General features: G+C 38.4%; 1 protein-coding gene across 1 annotated transcript in view; it reads right to left on the bottom strand.

Moving 5' to 3' along the window:
* Nucleotides 1–834: 834 nt before the first annotated feature.
* The window catches only part of LOC139940899 (uncharacterized), a 44,199-nt gene continuing 26,861 nt past the window's right edge, over nt 835–18,172 (bottom strand). Inside the window, exons 3-9 of the mRNA XM_071937283.1 lie at nt 17,214–17,282; nt 14,629–14,715; nt 13,463–13,586; nt 11,265–11,391; nt 9,051–9,178; nt 8,456–8,548; nt 835–3,665 (exon numbers count right to left, since the gene is read on the bottom strand). Coding sequence (XP_071793384.1) covers nt 3,565–3,665; nt 8,456–8,548; nt 9,051–9,178; nt 11,265–11,391; nt 13,463–13,586; nt 14,629–14,715; nt 17,214–17,282 — 729 coding nt within the window. The 3' untranslated portion in view covers nt 835–3,564. The remainder of the gene's footprint in view (nt 3,666–8,455; nt 8,549–9,050; nt 9,179–11,264; nt 11,392–13,462; nt 13,587–14,628; nt 14,716–17,213; nt 17,283–18,172) is intronic.

The raw sequence follows: 18,172 nt of genomic DNA, 5'->3' as shown, positions 1-18,172 counted from the left end.
AAGAAGAAGTTCTTTGTGGCTTAGCTGCAGAATAGGGCAAGTTCGCAGTTTGTAACAATGTTAAAAATATATTCAAAAATATAAATATTCAAAAATATAAATGTTGAATTTGTTGGATACACACCAATCAGTCATTGCATCTGCCTATATTTTTATTAAAGTGAAAGTTCACACACAAAAAGTTGAATTTGGTCAGGAAATCTGATCACGCGAATGTTTTGCTAACAACCGGCCGTCCTTGCCAATCAATGCGGTTTTATTTTATCATGGAGTAGGTTTGATCAACAATGAACAGAAAGCTCGATTGGTACTCATACTCAAAAACAGGAGTCTGGGTACCAGGCACCATACCTTTAGGCCCAAGTTCAACGTGCTGCTTAAACACAAAATTTGCTTGAGCTAAAAAAAATCCATGCTTAGTAAAATTAGATTACCAGTCAACACTCCACTCATAACTTAAGTAAACATCATCTAAATAAAAGTCACAAGCAATGTATAATAAATAAGCAAGTTTTTTTTCCGACAATAAATGGGCCCAATTTCATGGCTCTGCTTACTCCCGAATTCTGCGCTTACGATCACCATTATCTGCTTACTGTGCAATCGCCGGGGTCAACGACAAAAATTGGGGGGGGGGGGGGGCGCAATTTAATGTATCAGACCATTCATTTATGCATATTATTTTTTGTTTATTTGGAGGGAGAGGTCATGGATGCTGGGTGGGAGGGGCGGGGCTCTCGGAACGACCCCCCTTTGTTTACGCCATTGACAGAACTGTGTACGTTACACAAAATGTTCTCCAAAATGATTAAAATTCACAGTTTAAGTCGATTGAATTTCATAAAAATATCTTTATTCTTCAAACAAAATGTTTTACAATATTATGGTCAATAGATTTTGTATATGATAATAATCATTATTTTTTATTAAAAAAGAAAATGGGGATTGTGAGTTTTTTTTTGTATGAATACAATTATATACATAATATATCAAATATTTATAAACCATTATGACTCCTTTTTAAAAACAAATTGAGGAACATATACAGTTTAATAAAACGGGTAACGTCTTTTCCCAAATATACTTTTCATTGGTTGACTGAACTTCTTTAAGTTATACTCTTTTGCCTATGTTAAAGGAAACGTTGCCTTGGATCGGTCGAGTTGGTCTTTGAAAAACGTTTGTAACCATTTGTTATAAAATGCCACGGGTAGAAAGATGTTGTAAAAGTAGAATACAATGATCCACACAAACATGCCTCGAAATTGCACGGTTTTCCTTTTACCTCGTCGACTAACACGGTCGGCCATTTATGGGAGTCAAATTTTTGGACCTCCATATATGGCCGACCATGTTAGTTCGCACAGTAAAAGGAAAACCACGCAATTTCGAGGCATATTTGTGTGGATCATTGTATTCTACTTTTAAAACATCTTTCCAACCATATGCATTTTATAAAAAAACGGTTACAAACGGTTTTTATAGACCAACTCGTCCGAACCAAGGCAACGTGTTCCTTTTTAATATACTCTAGAATAACCATCAAATTTAAATTATAACTTCTTTGCTAAGACAAACATGAATAGGGCACCAGTCAAAACAATGATAAGTTTGTGGAATGATCATTGATGGATACCTGTTTCTTCTACACAAGTTTTTCGGTGCTTATCAATCTTTTGTGCTTACACGCTTTATGCTAGAGCTGCTTACGGCCGATGGTGTGTTTACCGCACGAGTTCACATTATACAAACAAGATGTGTCTGCTAACGTTTCGGTGCAATACTGTATTATAATGAATGGCCTGGTAACCTGTGCTTAGCAGCTTTTTGTGCTTACAGGCTTTATGAAATGAAGCACTTAAAGCAGAACATTCTGCTTAGCAATAATTTTTTTGTTAAGCAAAGAAATGAGAGGGGCACCAGTTGGACCAATTTATAGGCCCTGCTTTATGAATTTTTTTCCCCCGCCCCACCACCACGATTACTTATATCTGCGTAATGCATACGTGTAATTGTCAATGAGTTTTTAAAATAATTATATTGCCCCATTACCCCCCACCACCCCCACCTCCCCCACCATTTAGAACCATTTACTACCATTTACTACCGTGTAATCACCAATACTTCCACAGTAGCCACACCTACATCGGTGGTATGAACCAATAATTTGAAAAACCAAGGCCCTTTTCGAAACCACGTATTGGCATAGGCCCCCGTCAGTTATTTTTGAAAACGCTTTCGGTACAGGGCTTCTAACTGGCTGACTGGGCCTAAGCTTGGACAGCAGCTCCGAATCCGTGATTTCGAAAACGGCCTATGACAAAAATAAAACTCAAAACTCACTATGCCATCTTATAAAATATCGACTATTGTCTTACAATCGGATGCATAGTTTACAGTTAAAAACTTTTAGAAATTCACAAACCTCTTACTGTAAGATCAAACAAAAATGCTATACTATACTATCGTGAATTTTCGAGGAATACGTCTTTTTTTCACCCGTACAATATTTTTGAGTTTGGGTTCTTAAAGGCAGTGGACACTAGTGGTAATTGTTAAAGACCAGTCTTCTCACTTGTTGTATCTCAACATATGCATACAATAATAAACCTGTGAAAATTTGAGCTCAATCGGTCATCGAAGTTGGGAGATAATAATGAAAGAAAAAACACCCATGGCACACGAAGTTGTGTGCGTTTAGATGGTTGATTTCGAGACCTCAAGTTCTAAACTTGAGGTCTCGAAATCAAATTCGTGGAAAATTACTTCTCTCTCGAAAACTATGGCACTTCAGAGGGAGCCATTTCTCACAATGTTTTATACCATCATCCTCTCCTCATTACTGGTCACCAAGAAAGGTTTTATGCTGATAATTATTTTGAGTGATTACCAATAGTGTCCACTGCCTTTAAAGGAACACGTTGCCTTGGATCGGTCGAGTTGGTCTTTGAAAAGCGTTTGTAACCGTTTGTTATAAAATGCACACGGGTAGAACGATACTGTAAAAGTAGAATACAATGATCCACACCAACATGCCTCGAAATTGCACGGTTTTCCTTGTACCTCGTCGACTAATACGGTCGGCCATTTATGGGAGTCAAATTTTTGACTCCCATAAATGGCCGACCGTTCTAGTTCTTAAAGTAAATGGAAAACCACGTAATTTCGAGGCAAATTTGTGTGGATCATTGTATTATACTTTTAAAACATCTTTCCAACCATGTGCATTTCATAACTAACGGTTACAAACGCTTATTTATAGACCAACTCGTCCGACCCAAGGCAACGTGTTCCTTTAAATCGATTGGTAAATCGTTGGTTGGACTGATATAGTACATTTTGTTGAAAATGTAAATTTTTGTTAAAAAACGCTGTATCTGAACTACATAAAATTTAAAATGTTTTACTCTTGTCGCTAGCATACATGGACAAACCATACCAAAAATACGTATAAAAGCTACGTGAAAGTGAAAAGCTGATCACCAATCCAATTAAATTTAACAATAATCTGAGTAAAAAAGTGAATTGAAACATTTTACTCTAAACTTCCAAAAGTTTTTCTTTTTAAAAGTTATAATGAAGAGACCTCATTGTACAAACACACACAATAGTAGAAATGAAAACAATCAGAGTCGACGGAACTGCCTGTCTGACGCCACTTGAATCTGGCGGGAAAAACAAGACAACAACAACACATTTATTTCAGATTTTATTTGGTTTTATACCATACAATACAATACAAAGATGTTTTATATACCGCTATTTCATCGAAATCACAAGCGGTTTTTACCGTAGTCTTGGTCAAAGACGTCACTATCTCATACTCGTAACGTTACATAACGTAACGTCATGTAAACGTAACGTAACGTAACGTAACGTGATATCCCGACAGAGGGCGCGCCTTTCTTCTTGATCTCAGTTCGGTTGACGACTGTTCAAGGCCCAATTTCATGGCTCTGCTTACCGCCGAATTCTGCGCTTACGACGATCACGATTCCCCGCTTACGTGCAAGCGCCGAGTTTCTGCGCTAGCCTTGTAAGCGTAGATAAAGTGGAGTACGCACGCGCAGAAGCCAAAATTCACCGCTAGCCCGTGAAATACGCTTGCCGTAAGCACAGAATTCTCTGCTTCCGTAAGCGCCGATTCTGTGCTTACGGTAAGCAGAGCCATAAAATTCGGCCATGTACGAAGCTGGACGTCGAACCAAGAATAGACTAGCGGGCGATACGGCGCGCTGCGAAGGTCTTGAAACCGAGACTAGTTCTAACCTTACACCGATGTGTATCACGTATTGATTATGCCGACTCAATATACTTTCCCGAGTTCGTGAACAAATAACAGGAATATTATTTGGTGGGATATGAACCCACGACCTTTGCAATTCTAGAGCAGTGTCTTGCCAACTATAGACCACTGAGATTGCCCGGTAGAAAAGCAGTTCGGATCCTATGTTTTGACAGCGGGTAACAAACCGATTTAATGGATAATTTTAATTTAAAGGCAGTGGACACTATCGGTAATTGTCAAAGACTAGCCTTCGCAGTTGGTCTATCTCAACATATGCATAAAATAACAAACCTGTGAAAATTTGAGCTCAATCGGTCATCGAACTTGCAAGATAATAATGAAAGAAAAAAACACCCATGGCACACGAAATTGTGTGCGTTTAGATGGTTGATTTCGAGACCTCAAGTTCTAAACTTGAGGTCTTGAAATCAAATTCGTGGAAAATTACTTCTTTCTCGAAAACTATGGCACTTCAGAGGGAGCCGTTTATCACAATGTTTTATACCATCAACCTCTCCCAATTACTCGTCACCAAGAAAGGTTTTATGCTAATAATTATTTTGAGTAGTTACCAATAGTGTCCACTGCCTTTAAAGGAACACGTTGCCTTGGATCGGTCGAGTTGGTCTTTGAAAAGCGTTTGTAACCGTTTGTTATAAAATGCACAAGGGTAGAACGATACTGTAAAAGTACAATACAATGATCCACACCAACTTGCCTCGAGATTGCACTACATAACAATACAAGAATATCTGTCCGTTTGTTTTCCTTCTATTGTATAAAATCACAAACTTAGAGCTGGGCTCCATTTTTACTTTATTTGCCTTGTTCCACTGTTACTCCTTGTTCTGGTTATTATGCGGACACCATTTTGTACGTTACAGGAGATCTGTGAATTTGAAATGAATGTTGTTGAAACTTCAAACTTTGTCTTTATTTTCTGCAGAGGGTCTTATGCGACACGAACAGTCTGAGTCATGAGATCTGAGTTCCTTTCAGGCAAATACAGGTACTTTGTGGTATTGTATGGAACAGTGTTAAAGGAACGTTACAGAGTTGGTAATAAACAAAAATCGTGAAGATCACATATTTACATAAAACTTACACGGTCTAATGATGATGATAGTAGAAAACATCCCTTGAAATATTTCTGTTTGAAATGTCATATTTGATGAGAAATAAATAATCTAACTTCGCGTTTGGAGTTTATCGCTCAGTGAGCGTCATTTATATTTTGGCATCGATGCAATGCAAAATTTGTAGTCGGTTTTTCACTATTCTCTCATGATCCAGATGGCCGATCGATATCAAACTTCTGCAGGTTTGTCAGTTTATGTATATGGTGGATTACATGAAGTGCTAAGCAACTGTTTTGTTAGCAAAAACCAATTCTGTAATGTTCCTTTAAGTTAGTGTTGTTGTGACAGTTGTTTTTGTTCCCAGTGCGTCGTGTTTCGTGGAAGCTTCATTCAGTCTATTTTATATTACCGGATGTGGGGACAAAATCCTCTAAAAGGGCACTGTACACGATTGGTAAATGTCAAAGACCAGTATTCTCATTTGGTGTATATCCCAACATATGCAGAAAATAACAAACCTGTGGAAATTTAGGCTCAATTGGTAATCGAAGTTGCTAGGGAATAATGACAGAAAAAAACCCTTGTTGCACGAATTATGTTTTTGTGTGCTTTCTTTAGATGTCAATTATAAGGCTTCATGCATGAATTATTTTAACATTTAAATGAGAAATTGCTTCTTTCTCAAAAACTACGTTACTTCAGAGGGAGCCGTTTCTCACAATGTTTTATACTATGCGTGCTCTCCATTTCTCCTTATACCAGGTAAGTTTATGCACAATTACTTTGAATAATTACAAAGGTGTCCAGTGCCTTTAAGTGAGCAATTATTGAGACAATTGTGAAGTGAAGACAAAATGAAGACAATGCTGCTTTAAAGGTGACGGTGAACTTTTCAGAAAAGGGGATCATAGCCCCATTGAGCCCCTCCCTCACGTGCCGTTGGTGACTCATTGATTACCACCGGCCCACACTCATCCCTGGAGTTTAATAGGACTGTGTATGGGCAGAGAAAGGACCCCCTTTAACTGTGTTTTTTTTCTGTAGTCCGTGGAAGCAAAGTACTATCAACCAAGGTGCGCGAAATTTTTCAATAATTTCAACCACATTTGACAACATTAATAACATCAGCTTCAACTTATTTCACTCTTTCATATTTTGTGCAGGCGGCGATAAGAAAGTTACAAGTAACCTTCAACTACTTTCAAATGCACTTGTCGCTGCCCAATATTTCACAAGTTTTTCAAAAACAAACTTACAATAAACCTTAAAGGAAGTGGACACTATTGGTAATTACTCAAAATAATTATTGGCATAAAACCTTCTTGGTGACGAGTAATGGGGAGAGGTTGATGGTATAACACATTGTGAGAAACGGCTCCCTCTGAAGTGCCATAGTTTTCGAGAAAGAAGTAATTTTCCACGAAATTGATTTCGAGACCTCAGATTTAGAACTTGAGGTCTCGAAATCAACCGTCTATAATTAACGCACACAACTTCGTGTGACAAGAGTTATTTTCTTTCACTATTATCTCTCATTTTTGATGACCGATTGAGCTCAAATTTTCACAGGTTTGTTATTTTATGCATATGTTGAGAAACACCATCAGTAAAGGTTAGTCTTTGCAATTTACCAATAGTGTCCACTGCATTTAATGTGTAGTAATGTCATTGTAATATGTTTTCAAAAAGTCAGCCTTTACCACCCTAAAGTTTTTATATATTTATTACCAATGTCGTTTATGGGAATGTATACGTTTGGTAATCACAGTGCTCTTGAATTAATGGCAAAAGAACCTTTTGGTTAGAAGCCAAGAAGCTTTCGGTGGTATAAAGCATTTTGAGAAATGTTTCACTTCGAAGTAACTTGGTTATGTGAAAAGACACCAAATTTGAATCTGAGAACCATTACTGCCAGAAACGTTTCTCAGTTTGGATAATTCTTCCTGCGTGGACATAATTTATTCGTTCCGGATTTTCAAAAACGCAATCACTTTTGAATTGAAGCTTCACATAGGGTTTTATTGTTTAAAGGCAGTGGACACTATTTGGTAATTACTCAAAATAATTATTAGCATAAAACCTTTCTTGGTGACGAGTAATGGGTAGAGGTTGATAGTATAAAACATTGTGAGAAACGGCTCCCTCTGAAGTGCCATGTTTTTGACAAAGAAGTAATTTTCCACGAATTTGATTTCGAGACCTCAGATTTAGAATTAGAGGTCTCGAAATCAAGCATCTAAACGCACGCAACTTCGTGTGACAAGGGTGTTTTTTTCTTTCATTAATATCTCGCAACTTCGATGACCGATTGAACTCAATGGTTTTCACAGGTTAGTTATTTTATGAACATGTTGAGATACACCAACTGTGAAGGCTAGTCTATGACAATTACCAATAGTGTCCACTGCCTTTAATAATTCTACAACATAGGATTGAAACAATCAAACGGTTCCAAAATTTAAAGGTATACTTTGCCTTTAAGTCTGTGGGGATGGCGTAAACGCAAATCATATAACCTGTCTTAAATCAGTAGCAGACGAACCAAAACAACGTGTGCAGGAAACTAGCGTTAAGGGAACATTATTGATAAAGTCTAGCCAAAGACCCTCGGCTGAAGGTAATGACATTAGTGGATCTTGGCCAATATTCGCTAGAAGTGATCTGGACACAATTTCAAAGAGCTGCTAAGCACACAAATTTGCATGGACTTTTGTTTTTGCCTCGATAAAAACAGGATTACCAACTAAATCTCTACGTGATTTTCAGGATAAGCAAACAACAGCTGAATAACCAGTAATAATAGAAGCAATATGCACAAAAGGATATTTGGTTGATAATCCTGTTTTTATCATAGAAGAAATTTCATGCTTTCCTTGGTCCAACTTCACAGAATCTGCTTAAGCACAGAACGCTGCTAAGCATAATAAAATTATGCTTACCACTGACCAGAATAAGGTTAACACTGAGCACAAAGATCAAATCATTCAAAGATTTCAAATTCAGTTTTATTTACTGAGCACAATGAAATGAGAAAAAACAATCCCTTTATTTGGGACAATTATGTAATTATGACTATGATAGTACGTACCTGCCGAGCATAGTTTGGTTGAACTATATGAATCCAGTTTGTCTGTCTCTGCTGCGGCAGTGAAAGCGGTGGCTAAATCTTCAGCATTTGGGCCTAAATAAAAAAAGAAGTACTAACATAGCAAAAGACTAATACCTTTGTGTGTCTTAAGCCTAAAGTAATTTGGGATTTTAAAAACTGAAGCCTTAGTAAAACACACATAGTTGCCATATGTCACACCAAACAAAACCATCACCGAAATGTTGCCGTTAACTGCAACCTTCAATTTCAAGTCACATGTGGAAACTTTAAGTAAATCTGTATTCACACTTTTCTGAGGAGGAGGGGGGGGGGGGTTACTTATGTACAGCTCAAAATCGTGTGTTTAAAGTATTGGAGTGACGATGAACCCCCCCCCCCCCGATCGGGCATCTATTTTTAACCCGCCGAGGCCTGGTTCTTTATAATTTACCTAGACTTCGTCTCGGTAAAATTATCGTTGGGATTAAACCACTAGTTGAAAACCTCTTCACCACACATTGATTCCCTTATCAAATTCGCAAACTTATAACTGATGAAGATAAACTTGAGTGTAAACAAAGGACGAGTTGCTTACCTATGAGCCAAAATCCAACCGAGCTGCAGTCTGGGAACACGGTAGACATCTTAGGCTCCTCTGACGTCACAACCTGCCACGTGTTTCCGCTAGCAATTTCTCGAGCGACGATGGATTGGAATTCATACCTTTAAATAAAAAATAAAAAAGTCAGTCGAATTCTAGATTCTTTCACTGCCGCATTTTTGACAAAATGTTTTATTATTGTCCATTGCTTTTAAAGGGTTTGGGTACTTTGCGTTGACCTTTTAATGTTTTAGTGTGTTTTAATGTGTTTTGCTGTTTTAATGTTTTGCTGTTTTATTCTTTGAATATTTCTTGTTCTGAAATTGTACTTAAATAAATATTTTATATTTCTTAATGTTTTTCTGTAATTTCTAAAATAGAATATATATATTTCTAATGCTCTGTAGTTTTAAACGTAATTAAGTTCGATTGTTTATAATCAACCAATAATAATAATATTTATTATGATGTTCATAAATAGTTAGACAGCTGCGAACACTCTAAAAACTCTTGACCCGTATTCCGGGTGCAGAAGCCTGACTCATTTTGGGGTCAGGCTGACACAGAGAATGGTAACGCTCAGATTCCTTCTCAGTTTGACCCATTTCTGGGTCATTTGGGCACATGTTCAAGGCCACACTGACACAGAAAAGAGTGTAATTTAATTTCTTAATCGTTTGTTCGTTTTTTTTTTTGGCTCGCTTTTCTACTAATGTGTTGGTAGTGTTTTCTATTAAAGTGTATAACCTTTCTTTTGGTAGAGTTTTTGAAGTTTTCTTCAAATTAATGTTAAGGTGCACCTGTAGGAAATCCTTGAAATTGAGTTCTTATCTATATCCTTCACACCCTTCAACTTTCCACTCACACCTGCTCTCCATATCCATCTCTTATATACCATCCGACATTTCCTTACATCTTAATCTTCCTTTTTCATCAGCGTCAAAATAATCAAAGCTCGAGGCTGGTCTGGTGCTCCGATTAATTAGTCTGTCACACGGACTCGTTCCTCACAGCAATTTTAAAGGCACAGCAATTTTAAAGGCACTGCAGCCGAATTCACGAAATGCTAGGATTAATCCTATCTCGAGTTAGGACGAGTATAACTCGTCCTAACTTAGGATGGGTTCAATGTGTCCAAACGTTTATGGTTACGGAACTTTTAAGTTAAAACTCGTCCTAAGTCCTAAGATTAATCCTATCTCAAGTTAGGACGAGTATAACTCGTCCTAACTTAGGATGGGTTCAATGTGTCCAAACGTTTATGGTTACGGAACTTTTAAGTTAAAACTCGTCCTAAGTCCTAAGATTAATCCTATCTCAAGTTAGGACGAGTATAACTCGTCCTAACTTAGGATGGGTTCAATGTGTCCAGACGTCTATGGTTACGGAACTTTAAAGTTAAAACTCGTCCTAAGTCTTAAGATTAGTCCTAAAAGTTAGGAAGAGTTTAGTAAAATCGACGGCTGGACACCTTTGGTAATTTTGGTCAAAGACCAGTATTTTCACTTGGTTTATACCCCAACATTATATGCATAAAATAACAAATCTGTGATTTTTTCTACTCAATTTGGTCGTCGAAGTTGCAATAGAATAATAAAGAAAAAACACCCTTGTTGCACAATGTGTGTGCTTTCAGATGCGTTAGTATTAAAGGCATCAGGGTTGAAGTTTTTCTCAGATTCAAATATTTTAGCGAGAAACTACCTTTATCTCAAAAACTACATTACCTCAGAGAGCCGTTTCTAAACGTGTCCAGAGACTACCAAACGTGTCCAGTGCCTTTAAGCCAGTGATTTGATGCTATGTGGCATCCATGTTGTCTTGACCGAAATTCATAAAGTGGGTGTTTGGTTTGCTTGGCATATTTATTAGCTAAGCATTCCCTTTACCGGGCACCAGTCACAATCCTTGCTCTATGCTCAGTGTCAGTACGTGGTGTTTAGGCTGGTAACCCAATTTTGCTAAGCAGTAATATGTTTAATGCTTAATAACAAATGTTTGCGCAAATCTTTAGGGTAGCCTTTCGCATCATTTGTTTTGTCTCTACCGTATAAAGAAAATTGCTCGTTCAAATCCAGTGTTTCTACTCTTTGAAGAACGTCCGCAAACCATTCAATTTTTATTTGACATTCACTGCCCCCCCCCACCCCCCCCCCCTCAGCCCTATGAAAATTACAAAATAAAACAAGAAAAGGAACTTTGACTTACGCATCATAATCTGTTCTGGCAGGAAAGTTGTGTGTCATCTTTTTGCCCGAGGCTGGTTCTGGGGCGATGAGTGAGCTAGTCTGGCTCCCGCCGGTCTTAGGTCCTGCCGCAAGATTGCGACCAATAACTGTAACAGTTAGGATGGTTTTTAGAAAGTCAAAGAAAAGACACATTTAAAGAGGACGTTTTTAATTAGGAAGCTAAGCCAATTTGAACCAAGATTTTAGTCCACGTATTGATAAATAATTAATGAACTCTGTTTTGATTTTAGTTTCTGACAACTCATTCAGTTAGATTCGCCATTTTGAATTAGCTTTACAAGTTGCAATGCAAACGAGGTTGACAACTAGGGACAACGTTCCATCGAGGGGATGAAGTCATTCATGCCCGATGACTGATGAGTCCATACCCCGCGACCTCCTCCCCACCCACTCCCCGCACACCCCCACTCAAGCATGTGGGCTCGACGAAGTGTTAACTTAACCTTGGGCAAAAGTAGGTCGCTGGATTGAGTGTTTATAATGAATAATAATCAGCCTGGGGTTACAATAGTTTATGAAGATGTGTCGTGTAGACACATGTAGGTTACAAGCTTGAACATTATGCCATCTGGAAACATGAAAGCGAACATTAAAGGCAGTGGACACTATTGATAATTACTCAAATAAATTTTGGGCATAAAACCTTTCTTGGTGACGAGTAATGGGGAGAGGTTGATGGTATAAACATTGTGAGAAACGGCTCCCTCTGAAGTGCCATAGTATTCGAGAAAGAAGTAACTTTCAACGAATTTGATTTCGAGACCTCAGGTTTAGAACTTGAGGTCTCGAAAACAAGCATCAGAAAGCACACAACTTCGTGTGACAAGGTGTTTTTTCTTCCATTATTATCTCGCAATTTCGACGAGCGATTGGGCTCAAATTTTCACAGGTTTGTTATTTTATGCATATGTTGAGATACACCAACTGTGAAGACTCGTCTTTGACAATTACCAATAGTGTCCACTGTCTTTAACAGCTCCTTGAGCGGAAACAAATTAACGGGAATGCTGTTAACTTTACACTTGTTTTTTTTTGTATGTGTTTATCAATTGAATGTAATTTTGATATGTACATTTAGCATTAAAGTTGTTATGCTAACAAATATTTTAAGTAATTAATACCAACAAAGTTTATAGGGTCTTTAAACTTGTTTCGAATGTGTTTGTTTATCGTTTAAAATGTCACTTAAATATTCAATTTTATATATTTTTGAATTTTTCGTTATTCTCGATCAAAAAATTAGGCCCCAACTTCAAGGTGTTTAAAAAACTAGAAACACTTCTGCTGTTGACGGCTTGCGTCAAAATGAACTTGACGTCATTTTGCGGGGTGTTGCTTAGTTATACATCCATACAACACAAGCAGCTGCACAAAACGGAGCTCCCACACATGACTTAAAGGAAACGTTGCCTTGGATCGGTCGAGTTGGTCTTTGAAAAGTATTTGTAACCGTTTGTTATAAAATGCATATATTATGATTAGAAAGATATTTTTAAAAGTAGAATATAATGATCCGCACAAGTATCACTCGAACTTGCGTGGTTTTCGTTTTACCTTGTCGACTAACACGGTCGGCCATTTATGGGAGTCACAAATTTAACTCCCATAAATGGCCGACCGTGTTAGTCGACGAGGTAAAAGTAAAACCACGCAATTTCGAGTGATACTTGTGTGGATCAATATGTTCTACTTTTAAAATATCTTTCTATATCATATGCATTTTATAACAAACGGTTCCAAACGCTTTTCAAAGACCAACTCGACCGATCCAAGGCAACGTGTTCCTTTAATCTCAAGTGAGCTCAATTTCCTTATTGCAACGAGCACTTTGGATTGGGATTTGGATATATATTCTCAACCTCTCTTATTAGAGCCAAACGATGAACACATTTTTAGATGTGGGAGGAAAACCACAGAGAATTATTCTAGGAAAATCCAACGCAGTCAAGCAGGGAGCCGACAACCCATTCCACATAGAGCCCACACGGTTGGATTCGAACCAGGGTCCTATGAGGTGGAAGGCGAGACAAGACACCATTATAACAACCTGACTTGTTGCCGTTTTCGTCCAAGTAGGTCTTTAACATTCATTTCATTTCATCGTAACTTATAGCTTATGGAGGAAGCTGTTTCTATGGCAACTGATGGGAGTCCTACCTGAGTTTAGTCCGAACAGTGGGAGGTTGGTGTCGGTGTGGAGAGCGCGATTGTTAGTGATGGCGGTGCCGTGTTTCGAGGTCAAATCACCCACGGCGCACAGCCCCAATCGACTGATAGAACACTGATCATGAGAAAAGACAAGGGTAAAACTTAATATTTCCCGGCTGGTATTCGTCAATATTTCCCCACATACATTACTATATTAATTTACCCCCCGACCCACCCCAACCCTAGGTGAAGCTGATCCTACAATATCACTAATGAGTTAATTACTGGCTTATTATTAACTTTTACTCAAACATCTTTCAGGTTTTGTACTGGCCATCCTTATAATATCAACACAAAGAACTTAGGAACAGTTTCATTGGTTGAGAAACTTCATACAGCTTGTTCAACTGTCTCACGCTTCAACCATTGGCTTTGGTTGTAAAGCCCTGTGGGTCGGAAAAGGCTACTTTGGCCTGCTCTATTAACTATAGGAAATGGGTTCGATTCCCTACCATGACCCCCTCCTCCTAGCCCCCCCCCCCATCCCCGCATGACTCGTGAAAGCACAGAATGTATTGATTCACAGCGATTTAGGGAAAACAGAAAGCGATCAAAGTAAAACAGAAACAAAACAAACATATATATATATGTTCTCATAATTCTCAGGGGTGAGAGTCATTACTAACGAAAAAGTCTGAAACTTGGATACGAATTCAAAGGTATGTTGAAATGATGGCATTTCTACCATTTGGTAACCCCTGGGGTTGTAGATTCCAAGGAGCTTTTTGAAAACAGTATTCAAAGCACTAGAGAAGTAGACCAATTAGCAGGATTTCTTTATTTGTGGAAACAAATATTGTCTGATTTTCTTCACCAGGCCGACATAAAAAGTCTGAATTCAGCCAAAAGTCTGAAAAATCTAATCCCTGAATACTGCATTGTACACAATTATTACTCGATACCCAATCACTATCTTACCATAATATATGAGCCAAGGACAAAATTTGGATTGTGTTTTTTTTTCACTATAAAAAAACTATTTTCTTTCTCTTTCTCAGATAAGGATCAATTCATCCAGGTGAACCAATCAACCGAGGAATTGCCCCCAACGATAAGGTTACATAAATGCCATCTCAAATGGAATATATTTTACTCGTTTTCTTTCTTCTTCTTACCGCTTGATCCATAATTTTGTAGGGGTTGTAGATTTCCCTACTCGTACGTGTTTCTCCGTGGTGGATCACAAGATCATATTCAATATCCTAAATAAATGGAAATGGGAAAAAAGGGAACAGGTTTTATCAGAATACTGGTAACCGAGAGGGCATAAATGATTTGTTGATCCCCAAAGAAGATGTTATTAAAGGCACCGGACACTATTGGTAATTACTTAAAATGTTTATCAGCATAAAACCTTACATGGTACCGAGTGATGGGGAGAGGTTGATAGTATAAAACATTGTGAGAAACGGCTCCCTGTGAAGTGACGAAGTTTTCGAGAAAGAAGTAATTTTCCATGACTTTGATTTCGAAACCTCAGATTTAGAATTAGAGGTTTTGAAATCAAGCATCTGTAAGCACACAACTTCGTGTGACATGGGTGTTTTTCTTTCATTATTATCTCGCAACTTCGACAACCAATTGAGCTCAAATTTTCACAGGTTTGTTATTTTATGCATATGTTGAGATACACCAAGTGAGGAGACTGGTCTTTGACGATTACCAATAGTGTCCATCGTCTTTAAAAAGGGATAATTTCTCAATCAAATGTTGAAGCCTTTTATTATGCATCTAAAAGCACACACATTTCGTGTTCTCTTACAACTTCGATGACCAATTGAGTCCAATTTTTACAGGCCTGTAATTGTTTGCACAAATGTTGGGGTACACCAAGTAAGAACACTGGTCTTTGACTATTACCAAAGGTGTACACTGTGTTGATCCCAACAGATGCATAAAGCAACAAACATGTGAAAATTTGGGCCCAGTTAATTATCGAAACTGCAAGAGAACAATGAAAGTAAAAACACCTTTGTCGCACAAAATGTGTGTGCTTTCATTGACATAATAACATACTTAAATAAAGGGTATTTTATTATTTAAAGGCAGTGCACACTATTGGTAATTACTCAAAATATTTATTGGCATAAAACCTTTCTTGGGGACGAGTAATGGGGAGAGGTTTATGGTATAAAACATTGTGAGAAACGGCTCCCTCTGAAGTGCCATAGTTTTCGAGCAAGAAGTAATTTTCCACGAATTTGATTTCGAGACCTTAAGTTTAGAACTTGAGGTCTCGAAATCAACCATCTAAACGCACACAACTTCGTGTGACAAGGGTGTTTTTTACTTTCATTATTATCTCGCAAGTTCGATGACCGATTGAGCTCAAATTTTCACAGGTTTGTTATTTTATGCATATGTTGAGATACACCAACTGTGAAGGCTAGTCTTTGACAATTACCAATAGTGTCCACTGTCTTTAAGTGAGACATTACCTCACAATGTTAATCTCTTAACCAAGTAAGTTTTTATGCTATTATTGAGTAATTACTAATAGTGTACAGTGCCTTTAAGAATACCATTGGCAACCAGTGTACGGGGCTCTCGACACTTCACCGCGCTCGCCCAGCAGCAATCAAGGGTGAAATTTGGGATCGATCTGCTCGGTGGTTATCGATGTGGATTTGTGCGTTTGATTAGATCGCGATGTGAATAAATGACAGCTGAGTTGCTGTTTACATCGATGTGGATTTACATCCTGTGTGTGTACAATAATCATGTTATGTGCATTTGGATTTATAGTTTGGGATGGAAGGCTCGTACATGGTTTGCTCGTCGTATTCCGTTTTGCTTTCTGTTGTCGGTTATAATATCAGGTTCTTACATCGCTTTATCACACACATGGCGTATCAAAGCGCTCAGTATTCTGTCCTCTAGGGCCCAATTTCATAGAGCTGCTTAAGCACAAAATGTTGCTTAAGCGAAAATCATCGCTTAGTAAAATCTACCACTTTCTTCTGTGAAATGTTTCCCTCCGAAATGAAGTCATATTCGAGTTAACTACCAACCCCCCAAAACGCACCAGCTACATTCGGTTGTTACAACCAATATTAAGGACAACGTGTTTACACGCTGAACATTGTACAATGGGTGCATTCGTTTAGCTCCCCAGCCCCCGATTTTACGAAGCGCTACGACGCGCCGCAAGTGCAAGTTGCGACCGGTTACACGTCGTAAGTTGCGAACTCGTCGCAGCCGCGAAGTGTCTTATAGGTCTGCGACGCATCGGAAACCCTACGATGCGTCGCTACCTGCGATGAGTTTCGTGAAATCGGGGGCTGGGTCGACCCCGGTGCGTGGCGTTTTTTTTTACCAGGACGAACGTGGGTAATTATCTGCACACACTCTTCCTGGAAAAAAAAACCGCCACACACCGGGGTCGACCCAGGGAAAGCTAACCCATTGTTTGCCACTACTTTCTCCTGACCTGTGGAGCGGGGTCAAGCGTAGCCTTGGCCCAAGACGTCGATGATCGATAGTGGATAGTGTATTGTGTTCGTTTGTAAACCGTAACAGCAGTACACCCTCAACTATCAATCACTGACGTCTTGGGTCAAGACTCGATGGAGTAGAGTGTTGAGGGCAAGGAACACCTCTCAAAGGAGTGGGGGGGGAGGAGACTCATGAAATGAATAGTTTCAGACGATAATTTGTTTTAATTTTATTTGTGGACCTTTATTCCAAGACGAAGGCTTACCTCGGCTGCAGAAAGATCGACTTCTAGTGTTGTGTCACCGACATAGCCAGATGCGTACCGGGTTTGTCTCTGAAAATTAGTCATAAAAATCACGGTCAGTAAAAGTTGGAAGTCCCATGACATTTTAAATAAAACACTTATCTGAAAGTCGTACAGACAAATAATAGGGAAATTATGTTAAAAGACACTGTACACCTTTGGTAGTTGTCATAGACCAGTCTTCTCACTTGTTGTGTCTCAACATAATTATGCATAAAATAAAACACCTGTGAAAATTTGAACTCAGTTGGTCGTCGAAGTTGAGCGATAATAATGGAAGAAAAAACACCCTTTTCACACAAAGATGCTTAATTTTGGGAACTCAAAATCTAATTCTGAGGTCTCGAAATCAAATTCGTTGAAAATAACGACTTTCTCGAAAAGTGGGAGCTGTTTCTCAGAATTTGTATACTACCAACAGCCCCCCCCCATTACTCGTTACCAAGTTAGTTTTATATTAATAATTAGTTTGAGTAATTACCAATAGTGTAGATGCCTTTCATTTGAGAGCTCACTGTTTATAATGTTCATTGCCCAATTTCGTGCGTTTCCATTATTTCATCATCGTTTACCTCTAGATGGTGGATAATAGCAATACAAACTTACTAGATAAAGTACAACACCTTTAAACAGTATTAATGTGTCTATTTCATTCCCCAAAAATTAATCTGAGCAGCAACGCTTATCAAATTGTGTATTCCAATTTCTTGGAACGCTAGGTGGCAGCAGACTTACCAGGTAAGTTTCCATTGTTTACGTAGTTCTGAGCGTGCGTACATGACCGAGGACAATGAATTTTAAGTGGTAAGTCTGCTGCCACCTAGCGTCCCAAAGTCTGCTATTCCAGATTACTCTCTCTGTGTGGGACACTAATACAGATTTTCGGCCATATCTCGACCGCCTTTTGAAATGAAAATTGT

The sequence above is a fragment of the Asterias amurensis genome, chromosome 8 (genome assembly GCF_032118995.1).
Source record: "Asterias amurensis chromosome 8, ASM3211899v1".
NCBI classification, from domain to species: Eukaryota; Metazoa; Echinodermata; class Asteroidea; order Forcipulatida; family Asteriidae; genus Asterias; species Asterias amurensis.
This window is presented reverse-complemented; position numbering and strand designations above follow the sequence as displayed.